General features: G+C 35.3%; 1 protein-coding gene across 1 annotated transcript in view; it reads right to left on the reverse strand.

The window, feature by feature from the left end:
• Positions 1-14,780, reverse strand: part of LOC140146491 (b(0,+)-type amino acid transporter 1-like) — a 43,726-nt gene extending 28,946 nt beyond the window's left edge. Inside the window, exons 1-2 of the mRNA XM_072168356.1 lie at positions 14,355-14,780; positions 7,249-7,439 (exon numbers count right to left, since the gene is read on the reverse strand). Coding sequence (XP_072024457.1) covers positions 7,249-7,425 — 177 coding nt within the window. The 5' untranslated portion in view covers positions 7,426-7,439; positions 14,355-14,780. The remainder of the gene's footprint in view (positions 1-7,248; positions 7,440-14,354) is intronic.
• Positions 14,781-26,404: the final 11,624 nt, after the last annotated feature.

A 26,404-nucleotide genomic window follows, 5' to 3' on the forward strand; every position in this document is an offset into this window, starting at 1 on the left:
TTATATCGTCATGTTGACATAATGCTGATAATAAGTCGACATGGCAAGATAATTATCTTGTCAAGTTGTGTCACATAGACGCTTCCGTACTATGCTTGATAAATGTTTTTTGGATATTTTTTCCTGCTGGCCTTCCATACTAGCGGAACAATTTTCCACACCTACAGAGTGTTTGTAATCAACCTACCGGAACGATATGACAATTGTCATGTTCTACGATAGCTGAAGATGACAGATCCTTGATGGTGTTGTATCAAATTATGCTGTGTTTTTAAATAGGCCCATAACACAATAAACAATTTCCATGAGAATCAAACAACTTGCTTTAATAAAAAAAAAAATATCACAATAGCACTGGATGTTTAAAATTATGTTATCCTTGATTAATGACAATAAATTAGTTAATAAAACATTGAAAAAAATGAGTTGGTCACCGGGTTTCGAACTCAGGATAGCGTATCTGGAGTCAAGCGCACTAACCATTAGGCCACGGACCTCTGCTGTAAATCACTCTGTCGAAATACAGCATTTATTATATAAATGGATGCGTCGTCCGATAAGAACAAAAGAATTGTGAAAAACTTGATTTTTTGGCGAATGGGGCTCAGAATTTGTATGTAGGGTATCCAGGAACCTGCTAGGGTATATTTGGAAGTGAATCTGAAAAAGTAGTGTGAAGGTGATAACCAGGTAGACCTGTAGCAGTGTCCAAAATTCTGGATCAATATGATTTGCAACTAATTTTCTCTATGAAATACCGCGTGAAATGGAAGCAAAAATATTTGTTTATTACGAACAATGATTGACTGTAGGATTGGTGGCCCTTTTGGAATTAATGAGTTGTCACGATATTACACCTGGGACTGTAAATAACATTTAGCATGGTTTTAGATACATTTTGTACCCAGCGAAAAATAACATCGAACAATAGAAGTCAAGTGTTTTAATGTTACGTGTAAATATAGTCTCGCGGGAGCATCTGTTATTAGTCTTCTTTATCAGTCTTTTTTTTTTAAAAACTTGCTGGTCACGGCTACCGCGTGACTCTAATCAGAGGCGTGGGGATTACTGAAGTTGGAAATGTGATTGCTACCAATGCTACCTAACCGTGCGGCACGACATAAAGCGTAAATAAAGTGCACGACATGTGATACGTGACATGCAAGATGCCAAGTATTCCCATTTATATGGCCTTTGCAGGTGGAGTGAGTGAATAAATAAATAAATGAATGAATGAATGAATGAATGAATGAATAAATAAATAAATAAATAAATAAATAAATAAATAAATAAATAAATAAATAAATAAATAAATAAATAAATAAATAAATAAATAATTATTTCAGATGCGGAAACCAATAAATAAATAAATAAATAAATAAAAAAGTAAATAAATAAATAAATAAATAAATAAATAAATAAATAAATAAATAAATAAATAAATAAATAAATAAATAAATAAATAAATATTTCAGATGCGGAAACCAATGAGGCCTATATCCATTTTGTACAATTTGATAGAATAGTTAAAATAACTGGACAAATATTAAGGAAATTATCAACAATAGGCCTAATTATGTGCTGCTTTTGATCTTAGTCTCCAAAATTTACATTGGAATTTGTAAAATAGGGTTTCAATTTAAAGATACCATCATCATGATTATTGGGCACATATTGTTGGCCTCAACTTAAAAAGTAAATAAATAATAAATAAATAAATAAATAAATAAATAAATAAATAAATAAATAAATAAATAAATAAATAAATAAATAAATAAATAAATTCTGTGCGGTCACAAATTGAATTTAAAAAAACCAAAAAAACAATAACATGAAGACAAAATATATGCTGCAATGCAAGGCACTGCAAAAACAAACAATGGGTTTTATGCTAAGTATCATACATCCAAAATAGGCAATGAGTCATCCTGTAGGCCTATATATTTATTATTTTCTATTTTTCTACATTTAGAATACTCGTCGCGTAGTCGTCGGTCTCCTTTTATTTCGGTGTCACACCCCTCTAGATTTTTTGCCCTCTTTATGTATTCCATCCAGAAGGACAAGAGTTTAGGCAAAAAACAGTTTGTTTCCTGCAGGTGGCCTAAAACCCTAAATGCGGAAATGCGGTTGTTTTTTATTTTATTTTTTTTACGAATCAGGATGTATGGTAACATAACCCTTAATCACTTATATTTATTGTCAAATCAGTGCAGAGTAGGCTAGTTTTAGGAACGAAGACTGTTAGATATCAAAAATAAATAACAAATCAACTTTTAATAATTTGTCATAAAATTTGTATTATATCCCGAATTTCAAAAACATTGCTGAAATCTTTTATCATAAGCCTATTGCTTGTAGAAAAATTGTATGAGGACAATTATTATTATAATCTTTTTAAAAATGTTGCCATTCATGTTTTAACATTTTTATAAGATTTCTAAAAAAAATTGTGGTAAAATTGCTCTCTTTAAGCAGCTCCATCAGAATACCAAATATGGGACATGATTATTGCATAATAATACCCTGCCAGGACAATGGTCCGCACTGGGTTAATCTCATTACCTTCGCATGTGGTGACCAATGGTAAAGGGAAACATCCCTTGCCACTCCCAGTTTTATTTGATTGGAATATCTGCGCTAACTACCAACTTTCAGTTATACATGATCAGTTGGGGTGTGTGTGTGGGGTGTGTGGGTGGGGTATGTGTGCATGTTAGGTGCGTCGGTGGGTTGAGGGGTACTATACCAGAAAAGTTAAAGACTCCCTTTGTGGTGCCTCAAATGCTAATTGTGTTTTTCTTGCTGGAGAAACACTATAGGCAAAATATGCCCCATTTCCTATGACTATGATGAACGAAGCATAGCTCATGAGCTGACTTCAACTTGTGAAGTATGATTTCTTTTTGTACCCAAGTCATCAAAAGGTAATTTCTTCTATTTCTGAAACGTTAATCAAATATATTTTGGTATGTAAAGAAACCTTTATTCGTTAGCTTTCATAAACCGAAAGAAATATTTCAATCGGCTCACAACCTTTGAAGATGTGTTATTTTCAAGAAATGTATACGTTTTTAACTCTGTCCACGGAACAGGTTTGGCTATTTTCAAAGATTGAAAAGGAGAACACGTACCGTACATGAATAACAAGCATTCCTCAATGATAACTTTATAAAATAACAAACTTTATTTAGGTATTTGGGCTTTCCCGGTGGGCCTATGGGATATGGATTGTGTTATGTGTCATTAACTTGTAGGCAAAAATGGATGTGGGATGAGACTTCTCTTGCTACACTTGCAATTAAACTTATTTTTCTGGTTATTTATACCTTTTTTGTTTCATTATGTTTCTTGCTTTCTTTTTATTTACAACATGTCATTTCTCTTTTGGGGATAAAAGGTAGCCTGAAAAGGGCTGTTTGGTATGTCGTTGGTTCTTCTGAGTGAGTGTATTGTGCTGCTTTGCCATGGTTGACTCCTTGACGAATACAGGTTTCAGCATCACTGCATCAATTCAATTCTTAAACGGGCACATTTCTTAAAGGGGGCATAATTTATATCTTCAAAAATTGTGAGGCGATTGAAATACATAGCAAAAATATTTGATCAACTTTTTAGAAACACGAAAAACAGAGGGCGCTATGAGGATTCTGTTTTTATTGGGACACCCTGTAACAATGGTGTAATTTTACAAACTTGATTCATGTTGTCCCACCCAGGACAGAACATTCTTGCACGATGTACTTATAAAAGATGCAAACAGCTGCACGATAAACAACGTGTCTCACGTGCATGTTATGACAGGACTTAAGTGTTTAAAGGGATTGTTGAAAATTGTATGTATTAACCCCCCCCCCCCCAAAAAAACCCAACCCAACAACAATTACAACAACAACAACAACAACAAACAAAAAAAACAAACCACAACAAACCTAAACAAACAAAACATACATTTTCTCTGACTGTATGCTCCACAAATAGCATAAAATTATAGAGGAATGGATAAAATGCAAATAACTATTTTAGTATTTTTAAATTAAAATTAGTATTTTTAAATTAAAATTGTTTACGGTGTGAAAACAAGCATAACTTGCCTTAGGGTGTAATTTTAATACAAGAAGGAAATAGTTGTTTATATGTTATTTTTATGTGTATAATACATGATATAAGTTGACAAGCGGAGCTATTATAGGCCTATTACGGCTTCAACTCAATTCCATCGGAATATTGAAAATGCTGTCTACGTAAGATAGCAAGTACGCTGTTGTCAACAAGATCGTACTTTTTGATAATAACAAGCAAAAGTGATCACATTTTCAAATATTCACATTGGAAAAATGACATACAATAATTACTAAAATAATGTGTGGTTTTTTTGTGTGTTTTTTTGGTGTTTTTTTTTTACATTAATACGACCATTTCAAACAACTGTTGCGTGCAGCAATAAAGAGTATAGGATAAAAATTATTGACCAACAAATTATTGATCAATTATACTAAGTGTGGATATGGCCCTGAATAATTTGTTAAGGCAGCAGTGGTAATAGTTCCGTGTTGTTGAATTGTCGATAGTGAGTGTGTAACCTGTTTGTAACACAACTCCATATGGCGGGCTCGTAATTTGTGACCCATGCAGTAAAGCTGAATGTACATGCAAGCATCACAGATACTTTTATTCCATTCATACATACCGTCATACATGGAGTCACATCATTATTATCAAGGATTATAGGCGGTACCAACATAAAAACAAAAAATTATTATGTAATCTTCAATTTCATTCACAATTTTTAACACTTTTTCATCATAATCATCCCCTTTTTTATGTCGTCCTGGGTAAAAATAGTCTATTGTTAACACTTTTTTACCTACCAACGCCTTCCGTCAACCGGTGGCCTTACATGAACCGACGGCCATGACGAGCGGGGGGGACCAGCCCCTGCCACACCACTGCTATAGAGTGTTTACATTATATTGTGCATGGGGATCTGCTTTAATATGTAATGCGATCAAGCAAAATCAGTCTGAAGTAGGCCTGAGTTAATTTTGCGATTCTTACACCGGCCCCCTTACCCCCCCACCCCCTGCCCTTGCTACGCCACTGCTATAGAATGTTTACATTATATTGTGCATGGGAATCTGCTTTAATATGTAATGCGATCAAGCAAAATCAGTCTGAAGTAGGCCCGAGTTAATTTTGGGATTCTTACATTTTCGTTACCAACGTACTAGTAGGCCTATTTCAAAGCTCCACATTTAGTAGTGAAAACTGAAAACCCCATGTCAATACGACCTTTGGTTAAAAAGTTACAACAATTTGAACACCGGTACATTAAAAAGAAAGAACCGGGGGAAACCTGAATAAATATTTATTTACCTGTATAAATTAAGTGTAAATAATAATAATCATGACGATAATGACATGGTACACACGATTCGATGAAAATTTTAATTTGCTCCTATTATGACAAATAAAACTGATACATCAAGGAGATATCAAGGCTTGGTGATGTCATTTCTGCCCAATGTGCATGATTTTTATCGGAAGGGGCATGCCAAAAACGCTCGTTTTTACATTTTATTTGCCTTGATTCAAGAACCAAAAGACATGTGGATATACAAACGCGATTATTGGCTTCCGTTACTAATTATGTTTAGTTAATGACCCATTCAGTGAGTGTAAAAAAATTGAAATTATTTATAAATTGCTAAAAATTGAAGGATGAGTCATTCAAATTGTCAAATGGTATTTTTGAAATGAAAAAATCAGCAAAATCGAAGAAAACAGCAGTACTGACGAAGTTGAAGCCCCATTCAAATACATGTAGCTAATTTACATACTGTCAGTATATAAATTACAGATTCGTGTAAATGCCTTATTTTGTCTTAAATACACGGCTTTAGGCTGAACCACTAGCAGGCTATGTCAAACACATCTCTGACAATGACAATATCCACCGCTTTTTGGACCAATAAATGAAGAAAATTGTAGTAATATTAAAATAATGGAAAATGACTATATCGTGTATCATAGACCTATTACTTGGTGTTTGTTTTGTTTTATTTCTATGCTTTGAATTTTAAAATTGGTTTTGTTGTCCAATAAATAGTCGAGATATCAATTTGCTCAGCTCCAATAATGTGTAATACTAGAACCAATAAAATTTATATCCAAATATTTTGAAACAATTATTTGGTAAATTTTATTGACTTGTATTGTGTATATCATTTTCCAAAACTAAAAAGCAACTATTTGTCGAAGTGTTAGATTTCAAACTTTGTATATTACGGTACTATTTGTATACTGGTGCCGTACTATTACGCCGACTTTCGTATTCGGCGAGGAGGACGATTTCGACCTCCTGGTTTGTTTACAAACAGAGAGGTAGACAAAAGACCGTCCCGCTTGTCCAAACACTCAAGTATCAGAAGGATGGTCCACAATACGCTGGCGAAGTTACGTAATAAATCGGATTAACTACCATAGCAATAGGTGAAAACAATTTTGAACATATCGCGCTGCACTACAAGCAGGTTGAACTAATCCCCTGTGTATGTCTGCAATCATAGATTGAATACAATACCGGTCTTTTCAAAGATACTTATCTTACAGGTGCAAGTGATCAGCATGATATGGCTCAATGCAGAGGTACCGCGTGAACGTTAGTGCAGCGCGGTATATTCAAAAATTGTTTTCACCTATTGCTATGGTAGTTAATCCGATTATTACGTAACTTCGCCAGCGTATAGCGTGATTCACGTAACATGAATAGGGATTAAAAAGCTGTCACGTAGAACCATGTGCTTCTATTGTCCAATTTGCCATCAAGATTTCATATGGAAACAGTTCAGACCCAGTACAGGATCATGTCAGAAATTAATATTTTGTTCTGGGTCTGATTATTCGGACTATTTGTATACGTGTAAATAATTCGTTTGCATTTTTGCTGATTTTTTTCTATTTATTATTCCCCATGCAGCTGCGAAAGACGATCTCAGACATCACTTATGCCGCCAATACTGTAATTTACAGAACGTTTTGATCCTTTTTACATTACTAACTCCAGAACGGTATGTCGCAGATAGGTCAAACTATACCTCATGCCTATCATTTAATTCTGCGCATTTTCTCTGCTCAAGAGACACCAATTTATAGAAGTTGGTTTGCGAGGGTGCATGATACCTCCTTCTCCAACTGAACTAACAGCACTATGAATTTGACTATAATAAAGTTAGGTATAATACTCACAGGTCGCTTTAATTTGACGTCATCTGTAGGCTGATTTGAGACTTCCATACCTGGGATTCCTCCATTACCACCATTCTGATCGTCTGCTTTCTCGGTGTCGCCATTCTTCCCTGCCACAGCATCACCATTGCCATCCTTTCCCTGTCTCTGATGAACGTCTGTCTCCATGTCTGTCATTGTCGGACGATGCACTGTTGAGTTAACAAAAAAGTATCTCGTTCTTGAGAATAGAACTAGTCATCCACAAAGAACAGTGAATGCCTAAAGTGCATCATCACAAAGCACATCATGCAATGTAGTGAGTTATTTATCAATTTTATAATAGAGGATCGTTAATTTCAACACCACGGGCTCAATGCATGAAATCAATGATATATCATAATAGCTATGTACTCTAACTAAAGCCCGGTTCATACTTTTGCATTCGATTTCCAATATTCTATGCAAAAGTACATCTTATTCATGTTTAGGCTTTTTCGTCGATTAATTTAATATAAGTTATATTCTATTTCCAGTCATTATTTAATAACTTCTAACCGAAGCCACCTCTTCCAAATTTACGCAAAGATACGCATCTAACACACTGTTTTGTATTTGAACAAAAGTGAATTCTTGATGAAAAGTATGGTTGGACATTAATGCAACATGTATCAGGCCGTATAAAATTAATGTTTCGGTTCTCGTCCAGAGGATTTTTTATGAATTGATGAGGGAGGGAGTTTTATTTTTTCAATGTAAAATTAGCATTGTTAGTAGTTTTCGGTATTTTCAAACAGTGCTCGAGGAAACGATAAGGACTTTTTTTTTTCAAATGTAAGATTCTGAGGAACAAACCCCCTAGAGTACCACAAAAAGACTTGGTCTTTGTTCTCTAATAAACTTGTTTATATGTTTGAAGATTTCATAAATCATTCCAAAGTCTTAAAAAATTGAAAAAGCTAAGAAAAAAGAAATATCTGACAAATCCCAGAAATTTGAGGATGGAGGGGACGAGAACCAAAACATTCATTTTATACGGCCTCACCTATAAATCGTAAGTTAAGATAACCACTCAATGAAGGATCTGTTGTATACATACCATAATTCTACCTATCCGGCAGTCGTACTGTTCTTGTTGCTAATTAGTTTAATTAATTCAAGTTAATTGCTCTACTTTGATCACTATATCACTGTACTTATGACTGTATCTGTACCCATCTCTACATAATATAATAAATATCCTTCTCCGTCCACACATTTCAATTTTAAATCGCAATATGCTGGTAATTATACATGATATCTGGAAAATCTATTAAAACAAGATCTTGACTGATCTTGTTTCTGTAAATACTATGTTTATAATTATTTCGTGGGATAGTCCCTATTGCATGGGTTTCCCCTTATGTGCTCATATCACAGTCGTACAATAGAGAGTGTTGCAGCAGTGTTTATTTCTTAACACAATACGCTTAAAAATAAGAAGATTAACACGTTATTAAAAGATACGTGTTAAAGACGACTTTGAACACAATATTAACACGTTCGTGTGATAACAATGCGAATAATATTTTCAGAATTGAGTAAAGTACCAACACTACTGCCCCGGACTACTGCATTCTAAACACTCAGTGGCAACACTCGTTTTTTCCTAACTCGTTAATGTTTATACTCTGCATGTAAGGCTTGATTAATAGCAATGTATAATTTTATTGTTTCGCATGTGTAACAACACCTGCACCAAATGTTCACTATTAGCATTCCCGGATCCCCAGCATGACTAACAATTACATAGTACCGTACTATCATGCTATTGCATCATTTTGTTCATATCATTAAAAAGGTCACTGTATGTATCTTACCAATACATCGTACCTTTTGTATAAGGGATCAAATCAAAACTCGACCGCCGGTTGCCCGCCGGTTCCGGCCGGTTCCGTCCGGTTCTAAATTATACACAGTAATGAGGTCAGTCGTCACATCCTGGTTCATATGGCCGGTTGGTATCATCGAGTGAGTGAGTGGAGTGATTTCAAGTGGTTTCTTTTCAAATTTAGTACAATAGGAATAATTGATTTTCCTTCTCGGAGTTCTTCTCAATCAATGTGGCTACTTTTAGTATTTTGATAAAATATAAGCAGAGACTTGTTCTGTTTATTTCTAATTATTTTACATCGTGACAGGTTCGACAAGACATATTTAAAAGTTTCATTTCGAGGGGATAATCGCGATCTCGGAATTCTGCATGTTTTAAAACGCAAGGGTAATACATTTTTCATAAACTGTGCTTATAATCGAAAGTAAGAAAATAAAAAAAGTAGATGAGTCAATCAATATCACTTCAACTAAAGATTTTTTTTGCGATTTATGCACGCATCATGTCTTCTGGAGGCAGATTTGAACTTATGACCTTTCATGAAATCGCCCTGTAGTACTAGTAGTATATAAATAATAATTGTTCATCACCAATACAGGCCTATGTGATTCACAAAATAATAAATTCACAACTTCTAAATTACTTAACCTATAGAAATCATTGAAACACTGTTCTGAACTGAAATTAACTGATCTAAACAATGGTGATATATTCAAGCAATTTTAACCATAAACAAGAAATCATTTCCAAAATAATTTGCTTTGGTAACAAGCCAATAGACACACGACTAAGAAAAATCGATCGCCGTGTAGTACTTTCAAGTCTGCGCTATTGTAACCGTGAATTTTCAAGTATGCGCGATTGTGATCGCGAAATAGACATATCGACATTTTGTTAATCTCCCCGGTTATGTGCTTAAACCAACCGGCGGTTGCTACTCATGCATTCTTGAATATTCATATACCAATGACCTCTACCAACCGGACGGAACCGCCCGGAACCGGCGGGCAACCGGCGGTCGAGTTTTGATTTGATCCCTAACACAATAACAATTAGTTTGCCTTTCTTTGTTTCAATGTCATGTCTAACACGCGTTTTAATTATTTTAGTTTTACTTAGCTTGTAATAGTACATACCCGGAGTACATAGTCTGCAATCAAATATTTATTACCATATAATAGGGCCTAATATAAACAGCAAAGCAACGGAATTATATCGTGCGTACATGCATACAATATACAATATGCATGAACTTGTCTGATATAATTGTTGAAATGTGCTGGTACTTCAACGCTCGTTAAATCACCGACATGATGGGGTTCAATTTAAGCAAAGCAAAATCATCTTTTATTATCTGGAAAATCCTATCAAAACCAAGATCTTGACTGACTGTTCTTGTAAACAAGATGTTTAATATAATTATTTCGGGAGAATCTGTCTTGCATGATTATGGGGTTTCCCCCTTATTCATAGTGTTATTACATGATATAGGTGTTCATCACAATAGTGAGTATTGCAAAAGTGTTTATTTCTTAACACAAATACGCTTAAAAATAGGAAGATAATAACAGGTTAAAATTAATATTAATTATTAACAGATAAACACTACGTGTTTAAGGAGGTTTTGAACACATTAAGGGTAGACGAGGTATTGTTGGTCGAAGCAACCAAAAAATCGATTTTCATTATCTAGATCAATATATTAATTATTATTGAAAATTAACACCTTGATGTTTTGCAAAAGTTCATTCTACAAATCGTATGTTTTGCAAACTTGCTTAATTTATTGTTGTTAATGAGTTATGTACGTTTTACAAAAGTGTTGTTGTTTCAGCCCTCTTTACAACGTAACTCAAGAACCGCAGCACCTATATAAAAGTATATAGATGTGATATTTTAATTCTTCTACACGCTCTCTATGAATTGAGCAATGCAGTTTTTGCCAAAGCGCACTACCATTCGTAAGATGCTGTGAACTACCAAATCACAACAGTTTAAAATAATTAATAACCTTACCACGTTCGCCTGATAACAATTAATGCACCTTACGTGTTAATACTCGTATTTTCAGAAGTAGACTATGAGCTACTAGGCTATATATAAACAAACGCTGCTGCACTGCAAATATAAATATTAACAGCGGCTGCAACACTCGCAGCGTTTACCATAAAACGCGTAATGGTACTCTGGATATAAAATTATAGCAACACTAAGCATGACTAGTCTTGAAGCGAAGCACGATACTATTGCATCACTTTTGTTCATATCATTAAAAAGGTCGCTGCATGTATCTCACCAATACATCGCACGTTTTGTATAGCAAATCTGAAGATCAGTTTCCCTAGCTCTTTTTCATAAAACTGGGTACTTTCGTTTCGTATTAGAAATAGTAGCACACCGTACCCTCTTCCAGCAGTGCTATAATTTCCCATATTAAAATTTTACAATGCAATATGACCTGTGCATCGGGTCTTTCTAAGAGAACTTTCAATAAGAGATCATTTTAATTACAGTAGTAAGTGACAACAGATATGTAGCATACTTGACCGATGACAGAATAGTGAGACAGATTAACATTGTAAACGTGGGTGGGTTCAAAACCAGTACCTTTATTTTGGATTTGCATGCAAACAACTAGCTACTCAGACCTTCACCTGACATACAGAAGTGGACCAGGTTATTCTGCTAAAGAGAACATTTCAATAATAGTAATAAGTGATAACAGACATATGACATACTTTACGGATAAGAGATTGTTGAGACAGATTGACATTGTAAACAGAGGTGGGTTCAAAACCAAATAATTTATTTAGGATTTGCATATGAAGACCTTCACCTTCTTACAGAACTGAAGCAGGTTATTTTGTTAAGCGACCACTTGCACCTTTTAATGAAAGTAGAAGAAAATTCGCGGCTCACGCCGCTCATACTCTGAGGAATGAAAGAGAGAAAGAAAAGAAAGAAAAACAGAAGAAGGGGAAGAAATAAAGAAAGAAAAAAGAAAGAAAGAAGGACAGAGGGTAAGAAATAAAGAAAGAAAAAAGAGAGAAGGAAGGAAAGAAATAAAGGGAAAGAAATAATGCAAGAGGGAAAGAAATGAAGGAAGAAGGATAGAAAGAACTTGGAAAAAGGAAGAAAAAAGAAAGAAAGAAACAAGGCAAGAGGGGGAGAAAGAAAGAAAGAGAGAAAGACTAAAAGAAATATAGGAAAGAGAAGGAAGAAAGAACGACATCAGAATGAAAGGAAGAAGGAAGGAAAGACAGGAAGGAAAGAAGAAAAGAAAGAAAAAAGATAGAAAGCAAGAAAAAAGAAAGGAAGGAAAGACAAAAAAGGAAATAAAGAAAGAAAGAAAGTAAGGTAAAAAAGTAAGGAAGCACAGAAAACAGAAAAACCAGAACGCAAGAATAGAAGGAACGACTGAAAGAAATGCAGAGGAAACAGGAAAGAAAGAATGGAACTTAAAAAAGGATAGGCAAGAATATTACTAGTATAAGCAGTCAAGGTTGTCACACAACCCCAATCGGTCAAACGCAGCCTATAAATCTAAGCACATACAATGACCATGTACCTTGCTCCCTCAGACCATAGCCTCAGACCCAATCAATTAATGGCCCAATTATCTGCTGTGTCCCCACATGTAGGTCAACTCTTGTGAATTGCAGTTGGTGACAGGTTTATTGATAAACACATTGGAGTTGATGACAAGTTTAAAACCAAGACACATGGTCATAAAAGCACACCTCCTGCTTATAAGAGCATTTCAGTGGGTGCTACTAGTAGGGATGACCACTGTTAATACAGTTTCCACTAGAACGATTTTTCATTTACTGTGTGCGTGCACTCACACACGTATTGTCTATGGAGAAAGTGATCGATACAAGAAATCCCAGGCCTGTTAAATGGCGCACATACTTGTTTTGATCCAAATGTGGGCCTATATCAGGGTGTTTCAAGAAATTCCTGCTTCCACCAGAAAACATTAACCAAACTTTTTCCTGTTTGGTCAGTAAATAGAGAGGACCTTCCTTCATGAAGAGATCAACTTTTTTAATGAAAAATTTAATGAGATGAGAACTACAACAGGTTGAAGTGACACCATTCCGTGCATCAGGTGTTCAAACGCAATTATCTCCGAATTTGGAGTGAATCAGACAAGCAAACTTACATACTCATAAAATTTAACTATTTTTGAAGACAAAATGTGCAGGATGTTAAGAAATTTAAGAATGTTTAAGCCTACTGCGGCCCATCTCAAATCTTTTACTTCCCCGTGCACTACTCACTACCTAGTCTGTGTTACAGACCGTGTACCTATATCCATAGGGAGAGAAACTACTGGGAACCACACACTCTCGGAAACCATAGTGGGCACATGCACACACAGTGTATTGCTCAATGTAGTAAAGATAACCTTTGAGTTGGAGCAAATTTCTCAAAATTGGTAGTGATTAATGTTACCAAACTTATGCCATGATGAAATATAATAATTTTTGAAGATAAAATGTGCTGACCTTAAAAGATTGAACAATGTTTAAGACTACCGCTATTCATTTGAAATAATGCACTTATTGTTCATCTCCTCTATGGAGATATTTTCCATGGCGGCCATCTATGATCATGCTTGAGGTTTCACCAAACAAACCATGGGTTTTGAGGTCTTATATTTTTTGTTGTATGTCAACAAAATCGATTAAATTTTCAGGATGATCTTATTTTCATGTTGTTATAAGCAAATATAATGTTCCAGATAACGCTAGTTAATAAATACATTAAGAAAAAGTACCTTAAAGTTGCACTTTCTGTTAGTATTCCTTTTTGGACTTTAACTTTTTAACATGTTCTAGCAGCCCATTATAAAACCGTGACACTCGAAAGGCCATATCTCTGGAATGAAACGTCCGATTAAGATTATTTAAACGCCAAAATGTTTCTTTCATCAATTCCAAGCCAATAAGTTAGGTCTGAATCAATTTAAATGTACTTCAATTTTTAGTGGACATGCCTACTACTAGTTTGTAAGAATATTCGCGGCTCACGCCGCTCATACTCTTACTACTACTAGTCTACAAACAAGTAATTATATTACCACTGGATTGCCTATATAATATTAACAACAAAACAAGTGAATCATATCGTGCATACACGCGTAGCAACGAATTTTTACTCTGGCTATGCGTGAAATTGTGATGGGGTTCAGTGGTTCAGCAAAGCAGAATCCTATTTTACCCAGTATAAACAGAGAAATAGGTCTTACCTTACACCGCACCGTGCCAGTTGATATTTTAAACCGCCTTATTCTGGCGCGAAGCAGTAACCGTGTGTCTGTACGCAGCAGAGAATATGTTTTCTCTCAGTTGATATCCTCGTGGGTCAGCTTATAAAATTGTCAATTTCTGCTTGTAAATTGTGATCCATACTGCACGTATAAATATATCCGTCAGAATTTGATGTGACTCACTATGCCGTCCCCCATTAGTGATACGATGAGTTAAGTTCCGCTAGGATTACAGGAAACATGCAAAAATCAGCCGATTTTCACTCCCCTTTTGCTGTCATATGTTTCGTACCAGTGTTTATGTTTTGTCTCGAATCGAAAAAGCAGCGCGTGCAGAGCTGTCGCAGTAAATAGTAGTATTGAATGCTTATTAGATTGTCTGCTTGAGATTTTCGCGCACTTTTTTATTTCATGCGCTTTTATAACAAGCACGATTTTCAAAATCTCTAACATCTGGAATCAGCATTATGGGAGTCGAATAGAGGAAACACAACAATATTAATATCACTCTCTCAGTTCATACAGATGTGCAGATGTGTAAAAATGATCTGCGTAAAAATAATCCTTGACGTCGTCTGCTAAATATCCAAGTAGGTACGTGTTTCTATATACTGTTGTACAGTTGTAGTCAATTTAATAAAAACGCATCTTGCATGCACTGTCACTCAGTAGCGCGTGGAACATTGTGGAATTCCACACCACTCCACGCCATACATAAATTCTGCCAGTCACATTTCCCCAATATGAAATTTTTTTAAAGTAAAATTTTAATTCTAAATTTTACTTCATTAAAGTTTGGCGGAGGCCCGGGGCGGAGGCGGGGTTCGAACTCACGGCGCGGACTGCTTTGGACACACTATGAACCCAGCGCCTTAGACCACTCGGCCGCTTGTCTTGTTGGAATTCATTTGAAACTTATTTGAAGATATAATCGCAACTTCAACATAGGCCTACCACGTGACAAGCAAAGGCAGAAAACGTACCATATTTTGGAATTTTATTTGCCTAAAAACATTTATGTGTATTATTAGCGCTCAATTATTGTCAACTGCGTGTTTTATACAAAAAAAATCCAACAATAGCATGATAACTGGGCGTCTATATGAACAATACATTATATCGATTTTGACACGTGCTTGTGTCTCAGTACATTTCCATGGTCAGTAAAATACTATAGAGGAAAACCTACCATGTTCTTGTATACACGTTCGATGTTTTGATCAAGTATGTGAATATTCGACATTAGACCCAAAATGTTTTTTTCAGGAAATAAAAGATTAGATTACCATAAAAACGAAACAGTAATCTTTGGTTGGGTCTAATGTAATATTCACATAGGATTTTCAACGTTTTTTCTATCCTTATTCTTGCCCAATTAAAAAAATATTTTGGCGTATATAAAATTGAAATAAAATTCTCTGCTCCTTAAGGGATCTAAAATGAGCGTTTATTGCTTTTCGACAGTATTTTTTGTGGGACATGAGAGCACCTCGGACCTATCGAATTGCATTCTGAATACGAAGCATGTCTTGCTGATATCAAATAATTTTCATTTTTAAAAAATCATAATATAATACAAATTTTATGACAAATTATAAAAATTTGATATTTTTCAAATTTTGATATATAACAGTCCTCGAAGTAAATTATATAAATCTAATGATATATTCTTAAAGTGTATGTAGCAGGAAGGAAAAGCCGACGGTCAATTGAAAAATTTTACCTTTCATATTGAAGATATAGATTTTTTCCCAAAAGACCTTTTTTTTTTGGTGTTTTGGAAAAAAAACCCCATATCTTCTATACGAAAGGTCAAAATTTTCAATTGATCGTCGGCTTTTCATCCCACCTACATACACTTTAAGTATAAATCATCAGATTTATAAAGTTTACTTCAAGTACTGTTAAATATCAAAAATATCAATTTTAATGATTTGCCATAAAATGTGTATTAAATTGCGAATTTCAAAAATCAAAATTATTTGATATCAGAATGACATTCTTCGTATTCAGAATGCAATTCGATATGTCTGATGTGCTCTAATGTCCCAAAATAAATACTGTCCAAACGTTCATACCCCAGCCCTTAAACGACATCAAATGTGCCACAATTGGGTATCACGAATCGTTATATATAATGTGCAGTTAATATTCATATTTTCTTTTATACAGAGGATGCATCAGTTTTGACAGGAAAAAATATTTTCTTGAAAACCCTCTCACTCGGTTATTTTAAAAAGTCAACCACGCTTCCCTAGAATGTGCAATAAATTAGCATTAAAATTTTTCTTATTCTAACAGCAAGCGTTGCTAGAATATATTATGGCGAAATGTGGTGTAGTGGAATTCCTATACGTTATTTTTGTTGTTGTCGGATAATAGGCTATATATAATTACATATCATGATTATACATGTGAAAAGATTGGAATTCTATATTGAATACACGACTTACATACATACATGCTGGCTAAATAATAGCCGGGGGTTGATACAAATAATGAACAATCGAGTTGGAGCACCCGACCCGTGGTACATTGTCGAATTCCCCATTGCTATTTTGTGAATAAACGCATTGAATAATTTCCCGCCATTTTACCAGCAAAGCGTCTGCGCTATGATTGAATGTTATTGAAGATATTATTGGAAGTGGAACAAATGCCGGAATAAATGCAATCGGATGTTGCTTTGGGTTTTTTATTTATTGATTTTAAATATTCTAATAAAAATGTTGATAAAATCGGTCACTGATACTTCTCTAATGCATGTGTTAAACTTAAGTAATGACCCCAGGTGATAACCATTATTATTGACAGGGGAGTGTCACATTCAAAGATGAGTCAAGTAATTCGTGTGTGATGTCACGGTGACCTATAATGTTATGCGGTGTGATGTCACGGTGGCCATAATTATTAAAGGCATTAAATGTTTATCAGTGATCCCAGCGAAAGTGTAAAAAAATACAATAGTGTATTATAAATTTCCTAAAAGTGAAGGATAAGTCATTTAAATTGTCATTAAGGGGAGGGGTATGAACCTTTGGACAGTATTTATTGTGGGACATTAGAGCACATCAGACATATCGAATTGCATTCTGAATACGAAGAATGTCCTTCTGATATCACATAATTTTGACTTTTTGAATTCGCAATGTAATATCATATTTAACAGTAGGCTACTCGAAGTAAACTTTATAAATCTGATAATATTGTGATGTGCCCTGAGTAATGTGATTTGATTACTTATCTTTGTTTACAAAATTGCATGAGTGATGACATTTTGGGGGAATTCCCCTCTCAAATTGAGCAAAACAAGTTGAATCATATCTAATTTGGAATATTTGGAAACCCCCCTGAGGTTGTAAAGTGAAGATGACATCACGGGATTCCCCTCAGGAAATGATGTCATGTGAAAGGTTAATGTTATAATTAAGCCTTGGGAATTTCCAAGATCACATTTGGCTATTAATATTTGGGATTTTCCACTGCTTGATATATAAGAAAATGTAAACACAATTATTGTCACAGTTTATAGTGTTGATCTGGGCTAGCTAGCTAATATGCTTACAGTCCAATTCCTTCAAAGAAAGGAAATTGCAAACCAGAATTATTTTATGTAGTCAAAGTTCTACTGCTTGCCAGTGTTGTCGGAGAAGATCTAGAATACGTCAAAGAACGTACTTCATCCAAGAAAGGAATATAAATTCTTCTGTCGACTCACTGAAGTCTGGTTCATGCATAGATTATCCAAATATGATGATCTATGGTTTTTGATACAACACAGCTGTCAAAATAAGTGGGGACAACTGTATCGCAGTCCTGCTTCCTGGAGATATTGTGTGAAAGGTGGAAATAACACCATTTTTGGAGAAAGCAGCGCAAGGAGTTAAGTTTGGAGAAAGCAGCGCAAGGAGTTAAGCGTTTGGAGAACAGCGCAAGGAGATAACAGTTTGGAGAAAGCAACGCCATATTTGTGTGAGGATTTTAAGCGCAAGGATATTTATCAATGCAAGTGTACAAAGGACTTCGCTGATTTTCGCGGGGCAAGAGAATAAGGATATACATCAGCCGTCCAGAACATTATAAGAACTCTTTATGATCACCAAGAAGAAGAATGCTGGCTAAGTACTAAATAGTTAAAGAGTGATTATATTTTATTATTGTATATGTGCATTTGTTGTCATATATTGTACCAAACAAAACTTACTTTCAATTAAAGACTTAGATTTTGTTAGCTTAAACAAACAGTGTATTTGTGTTGTGCATTCATGTGAGTTCGGGTAAAAGGTGATTTTGGCCTTGAGTCAAGTACGACTCGCAACAATATGTACTTCAAGTGTATGTAGGTGGGATGAAAAGCCGACGATCAATTGAAAATTTTGACCTTTCGTATTGAAGATATAGATTTTTTCCCAAAACACCAAAAAAATTAGGTCTTTTGGGGAAAAAAATCCATATCTTCAATATGAAAGGTCAAAATTTTCAATTGATCGTCGGCTTTTCCTCCCAACTACATACACTTTAAACATATCATTAGATTTATAAAATTTACTTCGAGGACTGTTATATATCAAAAATGTGAAAAATATCTAATTTTAATCATTCATAAAATTTGTATTATATCGTGAATTTCAAAAAATGAAACTGAATTATTTGATATCAGAAAGACATTCTTCGTATTCAGAATGCAATTCGATATGTCTGATGTGCTCTCATGTCCCACAAAAAAACACTGTCGAAACGCTCATTCCAGATCCCTTAAGTATTTTTTGAAATGAAAAATTTGGAAAAACCGAGCAAAACAACAGTATTGACAAAGTTGAAGTCCTATTCAAATACATGTAAATATCGTCTTATTTGAATTACGTTCTGGTGTACCTTTTTAAAGTAATATAGTTCGCTAATGAAAGATTTCCCCCAACTTTCTAAAGCACATCATAATTATGTGGCTATATATCATAGTTTTGTCAAATTTTCCGTTTTGATTGAACCTTTTTTTTTTTACTTCGGACTGCTAATTTTTCAAAATCAACTCGTGATACTTGAATATACCCATGGGATGGATGATTCTGCATTTCACTATAGAAATATCGATTATTTCTGCTAGTTGTATTCGAAATAAGATACTGCATATTTTGGCAGTTGCAAGTGAAAAATGGTGAAATAAAGACCTCAATACTGACAAAACTATATAGACCCATACGATGTGCCTTATAGACTTGGGAATAATCTTTCTTTAGATGTCATGATGCAGTCATGTCTACACTTAACCCCATTAAAAGCTATTAAACCAAGATAACACTCATTGAAACAGCTCAACTGATTAAATCGGATCTTCTCTGGCTGTGCACATGTGACTGTTTTCATGTGCGATATCGCAATAAAGTTTGTATTATAGCTTCAGTTGGGTAACCGATTATAAAGGAAACGAAAGGAAACAATGGTATGTGTACTTTTGTTCACGAAATGAGACAATGGCGTGCTTTTTGTAAACCAGCATTCTTGAAAATGAGCAACATAATGATTGTTGACTTAACACGGTTTGGAAATAATTTCTTCATATTTTTGGTGTTATCTGTCGTTTACATATCCTTCCTAAAACACAAAAGTACGACCCTCTCCAAACACCTAAATTAGCTAAAAATTTAGGACATGTTACAAAACTATATTGTCTAGAATTTTAGAAGAGTACTTTTAATATTGGCCGGTTATTTTTCACACAGCGACGTTAACTAGGCAATGTACTATTACCTATAACATTAACTAAAACACCAAAGTACGAATATTTCCAAACATCTAAATTAGCTAAAAATTTAGGACATGTTAAAAACTATATTTTCTAGAACTTTAGAAGAGTACTTTTAATATTGGCCGGTTATTTTTCACACAGCGACGTTAACTAGTCATATCCCCATACTTATAACGTAGGGCTATTTGTAGAGGTCACGCGTCAATGGGAAAGAGTACTGTGTATTGTGTATAGGAACACGGACAGTAACTGCAGTATGTTTAGCGAACTATATTAGTTTGAAACGCTAAACACTCCACAAATAGCTCACCGGCGAAGTACAGGTCTGTAAAAATCATATATCTTACACTGGAATAAGGAATTTCTTGTTTTAGGCCTAAATTGGACTACAGCATAGGCCTACTGTACACCATTTATCAGGTCTGGGACTTAGTGCATGGAGTCGTGTTTGCATAGACAATACATGGGTGAGTGTACACACAGTGAGTGGGAAACTGTTCTAGCAGCAAAAGTGTGACAGTGGACATCCCTACTAAAAGACACAATTTCATGCCTAATTTTAACACCAGGATTTTTTAAGGTATCTCCAAGCAATATAATATAGTTTTATCTGACATTACTGAACCAAATTACAATAATGTTTATTTGACCGAGAAGATTAAGTTCGAAGCAAATAGGTGTATCTCAGAAACGACTATCCATAATGGAGTGCAGTAGCGTTCATGAGTGTAATCATGGTAATAAAATCATATTTTGAAAAAACCCGGGTGAAAAGACACTATTAATTTATATAAACATGTAGTCGGTCCCCTGAATTGTTTAGTAATTAAAACCTGCAATCTTTATGGGAGTAATTTACATTAAAGTGGTCAAAATATTGCTCTAAAGACTAGTTTCATGATTAGCATTTATCTTAATGAGCAGAACTCATCTTGTGATGTTTCTAAACCGTGTAAACAAGGTCTACACTACGCCAAAGTTAGGACTAAAACTGTACAAATAATCAAGATTCTTTGGCTATTTGAGGCTAAACATGATGCAAAGCGCTCATATAGTGGTATAGTTAGTAGGCAATGAATAACAGCGCCATCTATATTAACAACCGGCGGCATAAACATCACTGTATTGTAACTGGAAGCTGGAGACCGGTATAGCATAATTATGTACATACTTTTAAAGTATGATGTTTTGCATAGACGTTTTGTATAGAGTTTGGTGATAATATACGTGTTCGTACTATAAAAATATTTGTCAACTTGTGAATCAAATGTGAATTAAGAAATATATTGCATTATATCCTAACAATTTTGATTAACCTTTTGCGTGGTTCGCAAGTAATTTGAAGAATTTTTGCAATTTTAGGAAATATTCCACCCAGTTATGTATCACCACGTGGTCATTTTAATTCAAGGGCTTATACCACTAAATCAGACTTCTGCCAGCTTCTGCCCAAGTTTATCAGTCATATAGTGCCATCTTTACATTCAAAAGGTGACAAATTGATATAATATTAGCAATTTTAGTGTTCAAAATCGTGTTTAAATACAATTTCTTAATGTGAATGTCACACAGGTTAAAAAGAAACGGGAATATTCGGGCAATATTTAAGACTATCTGCGCATGAATACACAAGGGAAAAATGTAGTTAGCAGTCGTCAAATCGGTCTTTTTATGTATCGCTGATTTTCTCAACAAGTAGACGAACAATGTTAAAGCCATTGCATACCATGGTATGCAAAATGTTCTTCTCTAAGATGATATACAGAATTCATAATTCAAAACGGGGAATATATCTACTTTTGCACATAAACGTGAACTCTACTTTCATAACTTTGCGTGTATAAAATCAATGCGAAGAAGGTTTTTGTGGTGTGTTCTCTTTATCATCACACAGCTTGTCTCCCTTCGCAATGATGAAAAATTTCCACACGACGGTGTCGCTACGGTAGTGCGTTGCAGTGCATTCGAAAACATTTCATTTTCTCAAAATGTTTGAGAATCTATAAGGGGCGCACCATTAGATTTCCAGGGGGGGGCATGGGAGTTTTTGAAGAAAAAAAACTTTGCCCACTAGCGAAAAAAAAAAACTTTGCCCACTAGTGAGAAAAAAAAAATTTTGCCTCACTGATGAGTAAAAAAAAATTTCCCCACCCAACTTTGTATAAAATGTACATTAAAATTGAAAAAAATAACTTCACCGCCGAAGGCGGCTGAAAAAAAAAAATTTGGTGCTCTTGGAGGCGCAAAAAAAAAAATTCAGCCGCCTTCGGCGGCGAAAAAAAAAAAAAATTCTGCCTGACCCAAACTCCCATGCCCACCCCTGAGAATCTAATGGTGCGTCCCTTTTAAAGTCAAGCAAGAGAAGTTGGTGTGGTTGATGCATTCCTAGCCAGGTAAGCGTTTGAGTTTCTTTGGACTTCGCAAATTAGCTATTTTAAGCTCAGTGTCAGTATCATGGTACATTGTGTACAGCTAGCTATACATTGTATATTATCATGTACACCCATCGTATGGCTCGACATTACACAGTATACAAACCCGGGATACAAACACGCTGTTGTACATGATTGCGCACGTACTGTAGGCCCTACACGAAAAATTGTCACACTATGTCAGGCTGTGTCAGTGTTCATTCAATTGAAAATGTATCCTTGCTCGAGAAGTCAAGCCACACATTTGTGCACCGCAGTGACCGATGAGCTTCACATTCGAGGCTACACTGGCAGTCACTGGATTTCAGAGAAGAACGGCAATCCCTTGCTCAGATTGATGCGAGCGCCCTGTTAATGAGCGACGTACGCGGAACTTTGTGTTCACTTCAAGGGCGCCGCACACCGTCATCATCCCTATATCTTTGTGTTAAAAATTGCCGTGGTATTACGATGAATCCTCACGTTTTTCAACAACTACGCATGGTGATTTTGTTCGAGATAGGCCGTGCGACTCAGGCTATGCATACAATTTGAGATTTTGAGAGCCGGCCACACTGTTTCTATTCTATGTTTTACGATTTTCGCGTGATCAGTATATGGCTGGCCGTAACCGCCACAACGTGCAGGTGCTACGCGTAGCTTACTTTTCGCTTCGCGGAGCTAAATTGACCAATCATGTTAGATCTTTTCATTACACGGAGCCAGTTGATGCATCATCGTTCCAGAGAGAGAAAACTCTTGCCAAAATTAATGTTTACTATGTGGATTTTAAATGAATCGAATGTAAATAAACCACAAACAGTTGTACAGGATCAATACCATTGTTTGATTAGTGTATAGTCAATGTTACCTTGCATGCATGTGTCATGTGTGTGGCGTGTTTGTTTGTTTGTCTACTGTGTCAGGCCAGGATCACTGACACCCACGGTACTGATACTGTCATACTATCACGGTGATCATATTGTTGAATGTTGTTGACTTTAAAATAATCATGATGCAGTCATGTCTACAGTAGAATTCGCCACGACCTTTGAAGGACTTAAACCCCATTAAAAGCTATTAAACCAAGATAACACTCAATGAAAACAGCTCAACTATGTTACATCAGATCTTCTCTGGTTAAATACACACTGCACTTGTGTCTGTTTTACCTGTGCAATGAACAATGAGCTGGTATTATAGTTTCAGTTGGGTGAATGATTATAAAGCGAACGCAAGGTAACAATACTGTCTGGGCTTTTGTTTACGAAATGAGACAATAGTCTGCGTATTGTTAACCAGCGTTCTTGAAAATGAGAAGCATAATGGTTTGCAGACTTAACACGGTTTAGAAATAATTTGTTCATATTTTTTGGTGTTATCTGTCGTTTACATATCCTTCCTAAAACACAAAAGTACCCATATTTCCAAACACCTACAATGTAAATTAGCTAAAAATTTAGGAAATGTTACAAAACTATATTTTCTAGAATTTCAGAGAATACTTTAAATATTGGCTGGTTATTTTTTACACAGTGACGTCATATAGGCAATGGCATAATACTTCTAACATACACTAGGTCACGCGTCAATGGTGAGCGCACTGAGTATTGTGTATAGGAAAACGGGCAGTACCGTAACTACAGTATGTATGGCCTACTACTAGTATATAAAGTAAATCCGAACTGGTTTGCTGAAGGTCGAATTCCGCAGGCCACGCCGCGCAAGATGTACAAATCACCTCCCGGCGATACACTGCAGATCGCAGAATTGTGTGCATGGTTTACCACCACTCTGCCTAGCTATATAGTTGTGTACAATACTGTATGTCCATCTTAATAATAAGTCGGTTCGTACTTTTCATAAATTACTTTTTGAATCATAACTATCGTGACCGAGGATATCTTGCAACTACGTGAAGCTCGTCTGGCAAATTCTTAATGACTAAATTCGCTTCACGTAATGAGTACGTCGTACTTGATTGGTCAGTTTTACCTCCGAGTAATGAAAAACTCTAACATGATTGGTCAATTTGGCTCCACGGAGCAAAAAGTCAGCTACGCGTAGCAGCTCCACGTTGTGGCGGTTGCGGCCTACCATATCAGTATCCCATATGATATTTCTATTGTAAGAAAATTTTATTTGTTGTCACGTAAATCACAGGTTTCGTTTAAATTAACTACCTGGAAATTAAATTAACTAATTAGTGAGGACCGGTATTTTGCTGTGGATGTGTTTAACTGCAATTTTGATGTAAAACATTTGAAATCCGCTGTAAAAAATTTGATAATATTCAACTTGTTGAGAAAATTATTTTATAAAGGAATGCTGGTAAAACCAGGTGCAATACAATGTACATTATTGACACACTATCACTCTCTTTATCTTCGTCAATAATAGAATAATCGATTTCAATCGAATTGAATACATGAGTTTGTAGTTTACTACTGAGCGACCTAAGCGATCGATTGCTAGCCAATCAGATAGAACTCCTTTTCTTGCGTTCAGTGAAATACCACTCGCCTGTCGCTCACTACCACTCGCCCGTCGCTCACCAACGGAGTATTAAATTTATATTTATCGTATAGGACGTCGACACTGTGCGCCGATCTGCGATGACCAATGATATGATGCACAATAAGCCTTTTCGCAATTTCAGATCATGGTGCATCATGGGTAATATTTGCCGATAAAATTGGAGATAAACACGATGAGGCTACTGTACATTTCCAATGCGGTGAACTGTGCCGTTTGCATAAAAACATCTTGTACTGGGATTTTGCCAATTATTTTGTCTTGATTTCTTCATGATATCAATATATTTAATCAAATTATACAATGTATCATGAAGAAATAAAGACAAAATAATCGGCATAATTCCAGTACAAGATGTTTTTATGCAAACGGCACAGTTCACCGCATTGGAAATGCACTGTGCTGAAAAAATGTTCATGAACTGAAAGGCCCTGTACAAACCATATAGGGATTTCGTGAGGGTGTCCGCTTTGACAGACGTGGGAAGAAGTACATACTTTTACTTTTCCAAAAGTATGTGTTTTTGTATACAATTTACAAAATTTATGTACATATACAAAAGTACATACTTTTGCAAAATACTTCCATGTGTATACGTAGTCGTTCTCCTGCATGCAATTTTTACATACCGTAACCACCCAGGTATAAGCCCACCCCCATTTTTGAAGTGAAATCTGCCATCTAGGGGGGTGGGCTTATACCTGAGTGGTTACGGTATATGCAAAAATGCATACTTTGCATAATTCAAGTACCGTATACATTATGTCATTATTGACTGAAAACTACCTCATGTGCTGCACGTGCAAAACTACAATGTACATAGTATTCAATACATACCTGGAACTTTGGCAAAAGTATGTGGTTTTGCATATGTATGCAAAAGTATACAGTACTTTTGCAAAATACGCAATATATATAGGCCTATATGCCATATAATGCAATTTCTACATACATGTACCATATTCATTCTAATAAGCGCCCAGGGCACTTAACAAAGTCATTTTGGGTGGACAGTTATTTTTAACCAACAGATTATTCATGCCGATGCGTGAGATTTTACTAATTTTCCAGCTTTTTGCGTGAGATTTACTACCTAGGCGTGAGATTATACTACCTTGGCGTGAGACCGTGAGAAAGTGCCCCTATGCGTGAGACTCACGGCCAATGCGTGAGAGTTGACAGCTCTGGTTCAGGTCACGAAGGCGAAGCATATCAGTAATGCTAAGTGCACCTGTAGTCGTTCTTCCATATAGCCACACCACATGCAATCTATTCAAAAATGCATACTGTGCAAAGTATTCAAAACTGCCTTATATCTGCATACAAAACCATGTACA

This window comes from Amphiura filiformis, chromosome 2 (genome assembly GCF_039555335.1).
Source record: "Amphiura filiformis chromosome 2, Afil_fr2py, whole genome shotgun sequence".
In the NCBI taxonomy this organism is placed as follows: Eukaryota; Metazoa; Echinodermata; class Ophiuroidea; order Amphilepidida; family Amphiuridae; genus Amphiura; species Amphiura filiformis.